The sequence below is a fragment of the Lutra lutra genome, chromosome 5 (genome assembly GCF_902655055.1).
Source record: "Lutra lutra chromosome 5, mLutLut1.2, whole genome shotgun sequence".
NCBI lineage: Eukaryota > Metazoa > Chordata > Mammalia > Carnivora > Mustelidae > Lutra > Lutra lutra.
The window spans coordinates 144,421,572-144,436,937 of record NC_062282.1 but is presented as its reverse complement, the minus strand read 5'-3'; the positions used below and the strand labels follow the sequence as shown (position 1 = coordinate 144,436,937).

At 37.6% G+C, this 15,366-nt stretch overlaps 1 protein-coding gene across 4 annotated transcripts in view; it reads left to right on the top strand.

The window, feature by feature from the left end:
* Positions 1-225: 225 nt before the first annotated feature.
* The window catches only part of DMXL1 (Dmx like 1), a 125,790-nt gene continuing 110,649 nt past the window's right edge, over positions 226-15,366 (top strand). For all 4 annotated transcript variants that reach the window (XM_047729211.1, XM_047729210.1, XM_047729209.1 and 1 more), the window contains exon 1: positions 226-756. In XM_047729211.1, coding sequence (XP_047585167.1) covers positions 670-756 — 87 coding nt within the window. In that variant the 5' untranslated portion in view covers positions 226-669. The remainder of the gene's footprint in view (positions 757-15,366) is intronic.

Here is a 15,366-nt window from a genome sequence, read left to right as displayed (position 1 = left end):
GATGGCCTGTCCTCAGTGGTGGGCGGGGCCCTAGGTGGACTGGAGCTCATGATTGGCCAGCATCTGACTAGAGGCGTTTTCTTATCCACTTGCGGATCTGTAAACTGTGGTTAAAAAAAAAAAAGTGAGTCCTTTACCGCAGTACCCCTCTTAGCCTCGGGAAGTCTCGCGATATTTCGGCTGAAGGGACCTAGCGACGCGTAGTAAGCGGCAAAGGCCAGTGGGGGTGGCGGGCACCGGAGCCGGGAAGGGACAGGTCAGGCGGGGAAGGCGAGCGCGTGCTGTCTGCGCCCCTGGGGTTCGGTCTGGGCCAGCCACCCCGAGCCGAGAAGAACTGTGTGGATTGCGCGGCTCTCCTCCGGGCAGTCGGCCTGGGGTCTCGGCCCTTGAGTCGCCCCGGAGCTTCACCTGGGCCCGCGCGGGCTGTGACAGGTGCGCGGACGAGCGCCGCGCTGCGCCCTCCCGGCGGCCCGCCCCCTCCGGGCCTTGCCCGCCAGGGCTCGGGATGAACTGCGGGCCCCAGCTGAGCGGCTCCGGCTCCTGGCGCCTCTCGCTGCCGCCGTCGCCGCCCAAGACCGGCCGCCGCCCCTGAGGGAAGGAGGAGGGAAGCGGCAGCTGACCCTGGGCATGAGCCGGACGCGGCGTCCGTTGCTGGACTAGGGCGCAGACATGAACCTGCACCAGGTGCTGACCGGGGCTGTGAACCCGGGCGACCACTGCTTCTCCGTGGGCAGCGTCGGCGACCAGCGCTTCACGGTGAGTGAGGGAGGCTCCCGCGTCGCCCGTGGCGGGTCCGCGCCCCTGAGTCAGCCGGGATCGGCCCAGACTCACGGGGCCGAGGCCAGGAATGCCTGGTCACCCGCACTGGGGTCCCCAGGTCCCCCAAGAAGGTCCCCGCCCCTAGGACCAGGCGGACCTGGCTTCTGAGAGCGAAGGGGGGAGAAAGGGAGAAACATGTCCGTCATCGAGGCACTGGGTCGGAAGTTAGAATGTTTTGTAGGATTTTTAAAGTTTCCAGTCTGACGTCCTTGGACTGGGGTGGTTTATCCAAAATCGTTTATCCAGAAATCGTCGTTGTAATGTGTATGAGGGCGTTTCGGTATCCTGCTCCATAGGCTTAAATTGTCAAGTGTAGAAATAGTTGAGATTGGTTTAATTTCTTTATACTAATTTAAGATCAAGTATCCTTGTGATTAAAAAAAAGTGGGTGTCTTATAACAATTAATTGTTTGCTATCAACATCTAGCGCTGAGTAATCCAGTGAAAACAGTGTTTTCATGTAGTTTTCTTCATATTCACCAAGGAATAACTTTGGAAAGAAGAAGAGATTTTTCATAAGTAATTCTCTCCTGTCATTCTTTGAATTCCATATGTAACAGTTTAGAAATCCTGGGAAACTTTTGTTTATTTTAGATTGCTCACATTAATTGCTAAAAGTTGCATTACAGTTTTTCCATAAAACTTCCCTGGTGTGTAGTGGTAGTTCCAGGTTAAGATTTACTGAACGTGACTAGTTTTTCATTGGTCTTCTCAGATACTGAAAGGAGGAAGGCCCCAAACTTCTAGCTACTTAACAGTGCGGTGGCGTTTTCTGCTTTAACTATAGTTTTTATGATAATTTCACACTGTAAGTAAGTACTGCATATGATACCCATTGTCTAAACGTATTTATAATACTGAGGATATTTGCCATAACTTGAGTTGTTATCTCTTCGTTAAGAATAAAAGTAAAACTTAATTTTACATAAGCAAGTGAAACTAAGTAAACAGCCTAACAGATCCCCTAGGGTTTCTTCTGTTTTACTTATGAATTATTTTGTGGTCTTTGTCAGTCAAAATAAATCTTAGATTAAATAATAGTGATAATTTAACATGGTATAGGAATTTCATACCTAAATCATGCTTTTAGATCTGTGACAACTAAGTACTCATTCTCAGAGTATGTACCTCCTCTGTGGAGAGATTCATACATACCTTAGCTTGCATTTGACAGTACCAATTTTGAGATTCTGATGGTAAATGTTAATCTAGCCTGAATGCTCAGGGGGAGAGTGAACTCTGAGGGTCTTAGTGAGCTACTCTAGACTCCCTATAGCTGGACATTGCTCTCTGCTCTTGGTATTAAGATGGAAGAAATAAGCAGCATCCTAAGGGGGTTTTCTAGTGGGAAATTATAGGATGGTAACATCTCCTAAAGTTGTATGAGTGCTTTCTCCAATGCAAATTCTAGCAACTTTTCCTAAGAAAGCTTTTGGTATCCATGCCATAGTGTGAACTTTAAAGTACGTACAATATACTGGCCTAGGTATACACCTAGATGACCCCTCTAAGTGTTTATAAGAACTTGGTGAATGCAGGGAGCCTGGGTGGCTCAGTAGGTTAAGCCTCTGCCTTCACCTCAGGTCATGATCTCAGGGTCCTGGGATCGAGTCCTGCGTGGGGCTCTCTGCTCAGCGGGGAGCCTGCTTCCCTCCCCCTCTCTGCCTGCCTTTCTATCTACTTGTGATCTCTCTCTGTCAAATAAATAAATAAAATCTAAAAAAAAAAACAAAACAAAAAAAACTTGGTGACTGCTTCCGTGTTATTTTAAAGAAGAGGTGAGCTAATAAACCAGAGACTCTATGTGGTTATTATACACCATCATGTAGCTTCTTCTGTGACCTTATTTTAAAATCTATTTCCATAGACCAGATTTTTTTTTTAGATTTTATTTACCTATCTTAGAGAAAACGGGGGAGAGAGCATGTACTGGGGGGAGGGGCAGAAGGAGGAGGAGTGAGAGTCTTAAGCAGATTCAGTGGCCCTGAGCCTGAGCAGGACCTCAGTAGGATAGAGGTTAGGGAACAGGGGCTCAATCTCTCCACCTTGAGATCCATCCTGGAGCCAAAACCAAGAGTTGGACCCTTAACTGATTGCCCTCCTCAGGTGCCCCTCCATAGACCAGACTTCAGTCATCTCCTACCAAGCCTACTGCAGATTTCTCCCACATCTCAGGAAGGATTCTAGTAAATTAGATAAAAATAAATTTTTCATTTGTTTAGTATAAAGATAGTCTATTGTTCTGTAATTTGGGTGGTAGTTTAGGGATTAACAATCATCTTCTTCCTTTGTACCCAATCCATCCTTGACCCTTTAACATTATGTTGCTTGTTCTATTACAAACTAAGTTTCTTGCCTTATAAGTTCTGCCTTGTAAGTTTCCTCTACACCATATATATATATATCTTAAATTTATCTCTTTTGAAATTGCCTGTTTTTCATGTTAAAAAGCAGATCTATTTATTTTGACTCCTTCAATTTTTTTTTTAAGATTTTATTTATCACTTGACAAACAGAGATCACAAGTGGGCAGAGAGGCAGGCAGAGAGGAGGAAGCAGGCTCCCCCCTGAGCAAAGAGCCTGATGCAAGGCTCAGTCTCAGGACCCTGAGATCATGACCTGAGCTGAAGGCAGAGGCTTAACCCACTGAGCCACCCAGGCACCCCGGCTCCTTGAATTGTTTTTAACTGCTTCTGATTTTGACTTCTTTGATAGAAGATAGCAGACATTAATGGTATGTACAGACTTAAAAAAATCTCTAAATTTCAGTTTGACTTGAGGGAGAGACATGAGATCTTCCACTTGGAGGCCCCTTTGAAGAATGATTTTATTTCTCTTGCACTTCATGCCTTTTGTGAAGACATACTGTGTTTGTAATTCCTCCCTTCTCATGTTTGCTGATAACTTACCTGTTCTTGTTTTGAAAGATTGCAAGAAATGAGATCCTGTTTCTCAAAGGAAGTCTGACAGGTTTTAAATTGAAATGAAATTGAATGCCAGCTCTCATAGATTCTAGGTTTTAAAATATGTACTTACTGATATAATTTATTTGTCTAAGTATTAGCTAACATCTTACTGCTTAAACTGACATGGAGTATTTTGACTTCCCTCTTAGTCTGAGAACTTCTAGTAGGCAGTGACCATGTGTCTTATGCTGTCAAACCACTTTATTTGTATCATTATATTATTAACCAGTATTGCCTTGTGTCTCCCATGGTTTCATTATGACCATATAGAACAGTGATTAAGGTATTGGTGGCTCCTATTAGTAGAGTTATTACTTGGGTTTGATTTCCAGCCTCGTCCCTATGTTTAGCTGTACATCCATCTGCAAGTTCTTTTAAATTCCTTTTTTCCCCTCATCTGTAAAATGGGGCCAGAGTAGTACCTATTCATAGGGTTGTTACGTGAAAAAGTGTTAAGTTCTGTTCATTGTTAGTATATGTAAAACCCTCAAAAATGTCAATTATTATAAAATTAAAGTTTTACTCATACTAATGCTTGGCACATAAATATTGGTTGAATTGATGAATAGTACTTAAAGAAGCCTTGTTGCAATATAATTAAAAGTCTGTGTTTCAGAATAGCTTTAATAATTTAGATTCGAGTCCAAATAAAATGATTCTATTAAAGTTCCTTTAGACATTGTTCATTCACTTCTTAGCAATGGTTTTCCTGCACACTAAGCAAAAATTCTTTATTTTTTCTTTCTTTACCTGAATGCTTCCCTCAGTCTTTTTTCCTTGTTAATTTCCTGCTGTTTATTAGAGTGAAAATATGTGAGCAAACTGGTCCTGACCTGTTGACAACTTTTGTTTTTAGAATAAAAAATATTTTGTTTATGAAAGGCAAGTAGTTAAAAAGAGGCACAGTTAGAATCTAGGCACAATTGAATCTAGATTTTCTAGTATTGCTGTGCATACTGATGACATGTGCTTTAATATACAATAGATTTTTTTCTTCTCATTTCATTGTTTATGGTTAGTGTTGAAACTGTTTCAAATGAAATTGAAAGGGAGGTAATTTATAAGAGACAGACTGTGTTAATATTTAGGACTTCCTGTCTCTAGTTTGTAATTTAAACATCTTTGCTATAGGAGAGAAAACAAACATGTTAGAGCTCCAGGCTTCCTTTCGTGTTAGACAACCCCGTATTCACAGTCAGGGGACCCCAATTAGAGGTCAAAAGACTGATGCAGCTATCTGGTTGGTAGAGAAATGGAGGCTAAATTAGCATTCTTCTTCCTATGTCTGTCATAGTAAGCATCTTTTAGTTTAGCTTTTTGTTTTGTTCACTCTAGGGAAACCTTTATAGGTGGGAGGATAGAAAGGGTTTTTTTGTTGTTGTCTGGGTTTTCTTTTTTTTTTTGTTTTGTTTTTGGTTTTTTTTTGGAGGGGACTTATAGGTCTTTGTAAGGGGAGAGAATACAGGAAGGGAAAGTTTGATACTATTTACATCTGGAAAGAGATTTTTGTGGTTCTCATATGCCATCACAAGTACATCAGACTTCTTAAAAACTGGCCTATTTTAAAATACTGGGTTTTAAATAGTATTAAAGTACCTTTAAGATTATTGAAGCAAAATTAAACTTCAACATTATATGTTTAAAAATGAGAAAAATGTTAATTACAGTATTTTACAATTCAAGTCATTTAACCAGGAAATATACCAGGAAGAAATTCCTTAGGATATTTACCTGGTATGGTTGGTAAAAACAGAACAGTGAAAACAAGAAATCCAAGTGTTTTACAGAAATCACAATACTTCCAAGTTTGAATACCAGCTGTTACAGCCTTGGATAATTTTTGAAATTTAGAAATTTGAGAAGGTTTTCTGTCACAATTTTAAGTAAAAAATCGTGATTATATGCTTGATAGCACGTTGAATTCAGTTCTTCCTGGGCATCTTGTTTAGTCTCAAAATTAGTAAACCTAATATTATAGGTACCCAACAAAAGAATTTTCACTTGTTAATTTAATTTTCATTGATTAGTAATAGATTGTTCTTATTACAGATCTCTTGACAAAAGCAGCTAATGTATCAATTATCAGTATATGCACATTAATTTTGGAGACCAAATAGCATGGCAGTTTATTTGATAAATCAGTGCTATTCTTATGGTTTTGATAATGTCATACAATATAGTCAGGACACCTTGGAGGGAAATTTTGAGAATTTATTTTAGAAAAATCTGTCAAACTAGTTTTAAATTTGGTCTTAGAAATACCATGTATTGTATTACTTCTTAGGGTTTTATTTAAACCAGGTTGATGGATTGTTTAAAGAATAAAGTGGTACATACTTAGCTCACCTTAAAGCTGTTTTCCCTGTTTTTTTGCGGGGAGAGGGCTTGGTATACTTTCATGCTTTTTACCTCATCATGTTGTATAAGCTACAGAGAAGACTGAATTAATTTTAATAGTCTTCTAGAACTATGCATAAGAAGATGTGTCTATTTTAAGTGATTCTTGAGTGATACCCAGATTAAATTATCTGTATAGCTTTATGTACCCCCCCCCCCCCCGCTTTATTGAGATATAATTGCCTTATATCATTGTTTAAATTTAAGGTCTACACTGTGATGATTTGCTACATGCATATGTTACAAAATGTTTATCACAGGCTAGTTGACATACCCTTTACTTTGCATCTTTACTATTTTGTTGTTGTTATGGTGAGAACATTAAAGCTTTACTCTTAGAGCAACTTTCAAGTACATAGTACAATATTGTTAACTACGGTTACCATGCTGCATATTAGATCCCTGGAACTTACTTATCTTACAACTGAAAGTTTGTACCCTTCGACCAAAGTCTCACATTTCACCACCCCACAACCCCTGGCAACCTCCATTCTTTTCTCTATCTCTATCAGTATAATGTTTTTAGATTCTGTGCATAAGTGGAATACATATATTTGTCTTTCTCTCTTTGACTTATTTCACTTAGCATTATGCTGTCATGGGTGTCACAAATGTCAGGGTTTTCTTCTTTTTATGGCTGAATACTGTTCCATTGTGTATATATACCCTATTTTCTTTATCCACCCATCTGTAGTTAGACACACTTAGGTTGTTTCCACGTTGTGGCTGTTGTGCATAAATGCTGCAGTGATATGGGAGTGCAGGTATTTAATTGAGATAGTCATTTTATTGTTTTTGGGTGTATACCCAGAAGTTGGACTGCTGAATCATATGGTAGTTCTATTTTTAATTTTTTAGGAACCTTCTTACTGTTTTCCATAGCATTTGTAACAGTTTACACTCCCAACAAGAGTACATAAGAATTTCCTTTGGTCTGTGTCTTCACCAACAGGTTATCTCTTATCTTTTTGACAATAGCCATTTGGTGATATCTCTCTGTGGTTTTGATTTGATTTCCCTAAGGATTAGTGATGAAGAACTTATTTTCATGTACCTACTAGCCACTTGTATATCTTTCTTTGAAAAATATCTATTCAAGTTCTCTACCTTTTTAAAAATCAGATTGTTCTTTTGCTGTTGATTTGAATGAGTTCCTTATATACTTTGCATATTAATTCCTTATCAGAGATGGTTTGCAAAATTTTCTCCCATTCTGTAGGTTGACTCTGCATTTTATTTTCTTTTGCTTTGCAGAAGCTTTTTAGTTTGATGTAGTCCTACATGTTTATTACTGGTTTTGCTGTTTGTGCTTTTCATGTCATATCAGAAAAGTCATGACTAAGACCAATATCAAGGAGCTTTTTCTCTGTGTTTTCTTCTAGTTTTATGGTTCAGTCTTAACATGTAAGTCTGTGATCCATTTTGCGTTGATTTAAGTGTATAATGTGAGATAAGTGTCCAGTTTTATTTTGCAATTGGATTGCAGTTTCTCAACACCGTTTATTGAAGAGACTGTCCTTTCTCCATTATGTATTCTTGGTGCCTTTGCTGAAGATTTAGTTGACCATATGTGCGTGGGTTTATGTCTGAGCTCATGATTCTCTTCCTTTTTTGTTCATGGTGCCTGTCTTTATGCTAGTATCATAATGTTTTGATTACTATAGCTTTGTAATATAGTTTGAAATCAGGAAGTGTGGTGCTTGAGCTTGATGGCTCAAGCTTAGTTCTTTTCTAAAAATTTTATTTATTTCTATTTTGTTCAATTAGCTGACATATAATATATCATTAGTTTTTGATGTAGTGTTCAGTGATTCATCAGTTGTATATAACACCCAGTGCTCATCACCACACATGCTCTTCTTAATACCCATCACCCAGTCACGCCATCCCTCCATCCGACCCTCCCTTCTCTAACCCTGTTTGTTTCTTGGAGTACAGAGTCTTTCATGGTTTGTCTCCCTCTCTGATATCCCATTCAGTTTTCCCTCCCTTCCCCTTGGTCCTCCACACTATTCCTTATGTTCCACATATGAGTGTCAGGCTTAGTTCTTACTCAAGATTGCTTTGGCTATTTGGTGTCTCTTGTGGTTACATATGAATTTTAGAATGTTTTTTGGCCTGTGAAAAATACTATTAGAATTTTGATAGGGAGTGCATTGAATCTGTAGATTGCTTTGGGTAGTATGAACATTTTAACAGTAGTCTTCCAATCTAGGAACACAAGATATTTTCCCATTTATCTGTGTCATCTTCAATTTCTTTAATCAGTTTCTTATAGTTTTCGGTACACAAGATCTTTCACCTTTTTAAAATTTATGTTAAGTATTTTACTTTTTGATGTAAGTTGTTTTCTTAATTTCTTTTTTGAAAGATTCATTGTTAACATGTAGAAATGCAATGAATTTTTGTGTATTGATTTTGTATCCTATGACTATGGAATTCAATTGTTCTAATTTCTTATTTTTTATTTTTTGGTAGAGTCTTTAGGGTTTTCAGTATATCTTGTTAAATGTAAACAGAAAGTTTTATGTGTTCTTTCCAATTTGGATGCCATTCATTTTTTTTTTTTTTTTTTTTTTTAATTTATTTTCATGCCTGATTGCTCTGGCCAGGACTTTTCAGTAATGTTTTGAAAAGAAGTAATGAGAGTAGACATCCTTGCCTTTCTCCTGATCTTAGAGAAAACCTTTCAGCTTTTCACCATTGAATATGGTGTTCATATTGTGGGCTTGGCATATATGGCCTTTATTAAACTGTCCTTGAATCTCAGGGATGAATCTCACTTGATTATGATGTATAATCTTTTTAATGTCCTTTTGAAATTTTCCTTTTGGAATTGAAATTGTTAAGGATTTTTACATTTATGTCAATCAGGGTTATTGCAATGTAATTTTCTTTTCCTATAGTGCCCTTGTCTAGGTTTGTAACAACATAATGCTGGCCTTGTAGAATGAGTTTGAAAGTATTCCCTCTTCAGTTTTTTGGAAAGGATTGGCCTTAATTCTCTTCAAATGTCTGGTAGACCTTGCTGGTGAAACCATCTGATCCTAGGCTTTTATTTGTTGGGAGGTTTTCATTACTGAATTAGTATATTATGTTTTCTCCGTTTTAATTTCTGAGAGAGAGAGTATTGATAGTGATAATACACAAAAACTAAAGCCCTTAAGGAAGGGGATGGGAGGATGGTTAACCTTAATATTTTTTTAAGAGTGCAAAGAATTCCAACACCAGAGAATTTGAGAACCATTGCTTTATAGTATTCCATTGTATGATTATACTACAGTTCATTTGTGTATTCCATTGTTGGTTGATGTTTGGATTGGTTCTACTTTGGGGTGTTGATGAATAGTTATGAATGTTCTTGTTCATGTGTTTTAGTGTATGTATAGACACATTTCTGTTGGGTATAAACTTAGAAGTCAAATTGCTGGTTATTGTGTAGGCATGTGTTTAGTTTTCCAAAGTAGTCATACCATATTAATTTACATTCTTATCATGGTTATGGGAGTTCTGGTTGCTTTATGGTCCAGATAAGATATTCTTTTTTTTTTTTTTAAGATATTCTTAATTATGGGAAGAGATTAGAGAAAAATTATTAAATTCATGCCAGTGTTTGTTTATAGGGCATTGAGTGATAGCATAACAGAGTAAGTAAGAGTATGTCCTTTCCCACTAGTTATAACTTGGTTTCAGTCTTAGTTGTGCTTCCTGCTGGCTCTGAGACTTGAGCCAATTACTCAGTCTGTCTAAGCTTAAGATTCCTTAGCAGTAAAATGGAGTGATTATCGTATAAAGTACTACACAGAATTTCTTGTAGGGATTAAATGGGTTACGGTGAAAAGCACTTGGTATTGGCCTTGCAGTATATTGCCAAAGAGAAGAAAATAGGCCCAGAAGACTGTACGTGAGTAAAGATAAAAGGAAGCAAAAAAAAAGTGGTAGCAGTTTTTGTTTTAACTTTTTGAAAACAATTACTTAGGTTTTATATGTTTTCATTACTACATAGAAAATAACTATTTAGAGATAATTTCATGCCTAGAAAAAGTTATAAAATAAAAATAGTACAAGGGCGCCTGGGTGGCTCAGTTGGTTAAGCGACTGCCTTAGGCTCAGGTCATGATCCTGGAGTGCCAGGATTGAGTCCTGCATCGGGCTCTCTGCTCAGTAGAGAGTCTGCTTCTCCCTCTGACCTTCTCACCTCTTATGTTCTCTCTCTCTCTCTTTCTCTCTCTCACATATATAAATAAAATCTTAAAAAAATTTTAAAAAATAAAATTCATACAAGGAACACCCATGCTGTCATTACTTAGATTTGGCTATTGCCAATAATGTACTCCCATTTTCTTTATCATTTGTGCTCTCCAGACCTGTGTGTGCCTATATAATTTTTTTTTCTGAATACTTTGGGGATGTTATGTATGTTATAATTCTTCACCCTTAAATACTTCAGTCTCATTTCCTAATAAGAGGAATATTCAGTTACATAATCACAGTATACTTATCTATTTCATAAATTTACATTGATAAACTTTTAGCTAATGTATTACCCATTTTGGGTTCTGTTAATTGATATGAGAGTGTTCTCTATAACATTTTTACCCCTTCCAGTACAAGATTCAGACTATGATACCACATTTAGTTATCGCGTCTCTTTAGCATCATTTCTCTTGTTCTTTATCGCTTCAACAGTGGCATTTGAAGACTTTAGTACTTCCCTCCCACTTTTAAAAAACAAACCTTTTCTGGGCGCCTGGGTGGCTCAGTGGGTTAAGCCTCTGCCTTTGGCTCAGGTCATGATCTCAGGGTCCTGGGATCGAGCCCCGCATGGGGCTTTCTGCTCAGCAGGGAGTCTGCTTCCTCCTCTCTCTCTCTGCCTGCCTCTCTGCCTACTTGTGATCTCTGTCAAATAAATAAATAAAATTAAAAAAACAAAAACAAAACCTTTTCTCATTTCACATTTGTCTAATGTTTCCTCCTGATTAGATTGAGCTTATGACTTCTTGGCCAAAATTCTGCCTAGATGATGTTGTGTCCTCTAGGTATCCCAGTTGGAGGTTCCTGATATCTGTCACTTGGGATGTTAATTTTAATGACCACTAAAGGTATTGCCTAATTTCTCCATTGTATAACAGATTTTTTTTCTCTTTGCAACTAATAAGCAATATCTAAGAAAGCCTTTGAAGACCCTGCAAATATCATCAGCCTCATCATCATTTTCCCCTAGGTTGACTCTACACTGATGAGATTCTTGCCTGTTTTTTGCACCTTCTTTCTGATATAACAGAGTGTTCTATGCCCCTATTGTACTACCCTGCTATAGTGCTATACTGAGCCATTTCTTCAGGGAGCCCTGGTTTCTTTTAGTAGAGAATGCTATTAGAGGCCAAGATCAAGGTACTAAGTGATCTCATTGCTTTTGGGATATCTGCTTCTTGGCCTTTTAATAATATAGAACTAGCACATATACACGTGTATATGCATATAGCAAGCTAGTATGCACATACATACACATATACAAACATGTATTTACATGTGTACATGGAAATATGTATATTTTGGAAAACATGATTTTATACCAGTATTTCCACTTCCATAACAACCTTGCTTGACTCTTGTATCTTTTCCTATTTTATATTTTTGTTCCTTTTCTTTACACAGTGAGATCCTCGGCTCATTTGCTCATTTCTGTAATATATCCAAAATAGTTTCAGAATTGCATTGTCCATACCACTATAATTAAAAAACAACCCACAAAAAACATTCAGGATTTGTTTGTACTTCTCCCCACCCTGCCTGTGAGATAATAGAAAATACATGTATTGGTCTCTGTCCCCAGTTTCTGGCACAGAATTCCTGACACTTCAAAATTTCTAAGTGATAAGAACATTAGGAGCATCACTTGTTATAATATTTGGCTCTTTTTTTTTTTAAAGATTTTTTTTTTTTTTTTTTTTTAGTAACCTCTGTACCCAGTGTGGGGTTTGAACTTAGAACCTCAAAATCAAGAGATACATGTTTTGCTGACAAAGCCAGGCAGGTGCCCCCTAATATTTGTGTCTTGACACTGGGTCCTACCACAAATCCTTGTAGTTTATAAGGGTACTAGGAGCATCTTTTGTTCTAATGAGGAAAATCTGGGTAGGCTTCTGGATGGCTCTTTGTGTGGTCATCAAACAGATCAAGCCAAGGTCAGAAGCTTGGAATTTTGAGCCCTACCTCCCATTCTCCATAGACTAGAGAGGCACTGGGAATGGAGTTAATAATTGGTCATGGCTGTATGAGGAAGCTTCCATGGAATCCCAACAATATGGTGCTGTTGGGAGCTCCCAGGTTGGTGAACATATCCGTGTACCAGGTGGGTGATGCACACCAGCTGTATGAGGACAGAAGCTCCGTGCTTGCGCCCCTCCCAGGTCTCGCCCTGTGTGTCTCTTCATCTGGTTGTTTTTCTCTATTCTTATCAGGTCTTTTAATAAACTGGTAAATGTAAGTAAGTGTTTACATGAGTTTTGTAAGCTGTTTTAGTGAAAAATCAAATCCAAGAGAGAGGAGGTCATGGGTAACTTTGTCTTTGTAGCCAGGTTGGGCAGAAGTAATGGGTAATCTGGGGTCCCACTACTTGAGATTACCATCTGAAGTGTAGGACAGTCTCAGTTAAGACTGAGCGCTTCACCTGTGAGATCTGATGCTATTCTCAGGTAGATAGTGTCAGAATTGAGTTCAATTGTCAGATACCTAGTGGGTGTCACAGAATTGTTTGATGTGGTTAAAAGATCCCACATCTGTCCACAAAAGTATTGTGAATATGGTAGTAGTGTGCGAGTAAAGGAGAAACATGGGAGGTGGACTAGTTTTTTCCTTTTCACTACCCAAGACTGAAAATATGGGGTCAAAATCAGTGTTCGGTAAGTTGCTTGGTTCCTTTGGCCCTTCTTTCTTTTGGTGTGGATATGTAGTCATTTGAAATGTACTTAGTTCCTTTGTTTTACCATACCCTCCCCCACTCTGACTGATTTGTCTTTGAATATGCATTATGTTAATATGTTTTCAAAAGTCATTTTTTCCTGTATCTCTTCTACTCCATCCTCCTCACCTTTGTAAATAATCAACTTTATTATTCCCTAGTTTTATCAATCCTGTGTTTTTAATTGTAGTAAACAGATTCATTTTCCTTGACTCTTACCCAAAAAATGACATATATGTCCTTCTGTACTTTGCTTTTTTTTTTTTTAAAGATTTTATTTATTTATTTGACAGACAGAGTCACAAGTAGGCAGAGAGGCAGGCAGAGAGAGTGGAGGAAGCAGGCTCCCTGCTGAGCAGAGAGCCGGATGCGGGGTTCCATGTGGGTCTCCATCCCAGGACCCTGGGATCATGACCAGAGCTGAAGGCAGAGGCTTTAACCCCCTGAGCCACCCAGGCGCCCCTGTACTTTGCTTTTTTTTCACTTAATAATATCCCATGGAAATCACTCCATGTGAGTCATAGATGGCTTCTTTCTTATTTTTACAGCTGTATGATACTCCATTGTGGATATTTACTATAGTTTTTTTTTTCAGCTAATCTCCTATACACAGCAGGCTTTTTAGGAGATACATTTACAGATTCTTGAAAATGATTAAGAAATGGAACATAATGCAAATATGGTTTGAGTCTTTAGTCCATCCTATGTTTAATTATACAACCAAATAAAGTGTAAAAATTTAAGCTCATGAGTCAAAAATACCGGAAGATCTTTATTCTAACCCCTGGCATAATAGTCAGCTCATGAAGTGTAGACTGTAATTGGTTATTTCTCTTTTTTTTCCCTATGTAGTAGCTTATTGTCATCCATTAGTTATAACTCTAAGAGAAGAAAATGAGGACCGAAAGAGAATATTCCAGATAAGATTTGTCATTTCAATTGATTTGAAGTTTACCAAAACTAGAGAGAGAAAGCTTTGTATGTTTTAGTACTGTCACTAAGAGAAAGTCAAATGACAGGCTGTATTAGTGTATTACAACTGCAGCAACAGAACAAGAGTAGTTCAGAACTGGGTTAATCTGTGAATGATGAAGGGTTAATTATGCAGTAAATTGCTATCTTCCTCTCTGTACGGCTAAGTGTTTCTGGGCTAACTATGCATTTCTCAACTCTGCAGATGTCTAGTACTTGTATTAAACAGTAATTTTCTGAGGAACTTCAGGATTAATACAAACTTAATTCAGAAAATCGAGAGTTGTAGTTGATTAAAAATAGTTGCTATACAATATCTGAAAGTAGGTAGACAATTTTAGGTATGGCAAAAGGAAGGCAAAGTTATGAAGACATGTTTTGAAAAAAATATATATATATATATTCATTCATTCCAGTTAATGGAACTAAAATTTTTTGTCTAATGAATAGGAAATCTAAATTGTGAACATTTGTAATTTGACACAATGTTTTGGGATATAGTGACTATCGGTATTTTATCAAAATTTAATATTGAGGGGAAAATCAGTATCTAAAATATTAAGATATTTAGAATATTGCAAACAAAAATTTTTCTTAAAATAAGTTTTTGGAATTTATTCTTGCTAATAGTCTTGTGACAAGCCTTGTGATCCTACCGTGGATATTTATATAGGTGAGCAGACCATCATGAGATTTTTGTTTATTTGTTTACTAAGCCAATTTTTTCCACTATATGACGCCAGTAGAACCAGACTTGATTGTCCCCAGTTCCTTTTAGGAAAATTCTAGGCAAGGATACTTAACTAGGGAAGTCCTCGTGGTGTACATACAGCACTTAGATCAAGAATCAAAAGAGATCAAGATTCTAATGTCCACTCTGCCACTAAGAAGTTCTATCAGCCTATTTAGGCCTCATTTTCTTGTCTGTAATGTGAGCAGATTTCTTTGTATGTTCTCTCAAACGCCTTTCCAAATATTTTTTGCTGGCACATACAGAAACATTTTGGCCTTAGTAAAAATTAAGGTCATAAAGTATATATTATTATCTTCTACATTAAGTAAGGTATATGTACAGGTGCAAAAATGAGAGAAAGTAAATAATTACTAATACTTTAAGAACTTATATTTGGTTGGGGTAAAGTTTGTGATAGATGTTTTGTTCTCAGTGTCATACTTCATGGTGGCTTATATGAGTAAGTTCCAAGAAGAAAGCCATGAAGAAACTCCTGTGATCTAAGAAGTTCGACA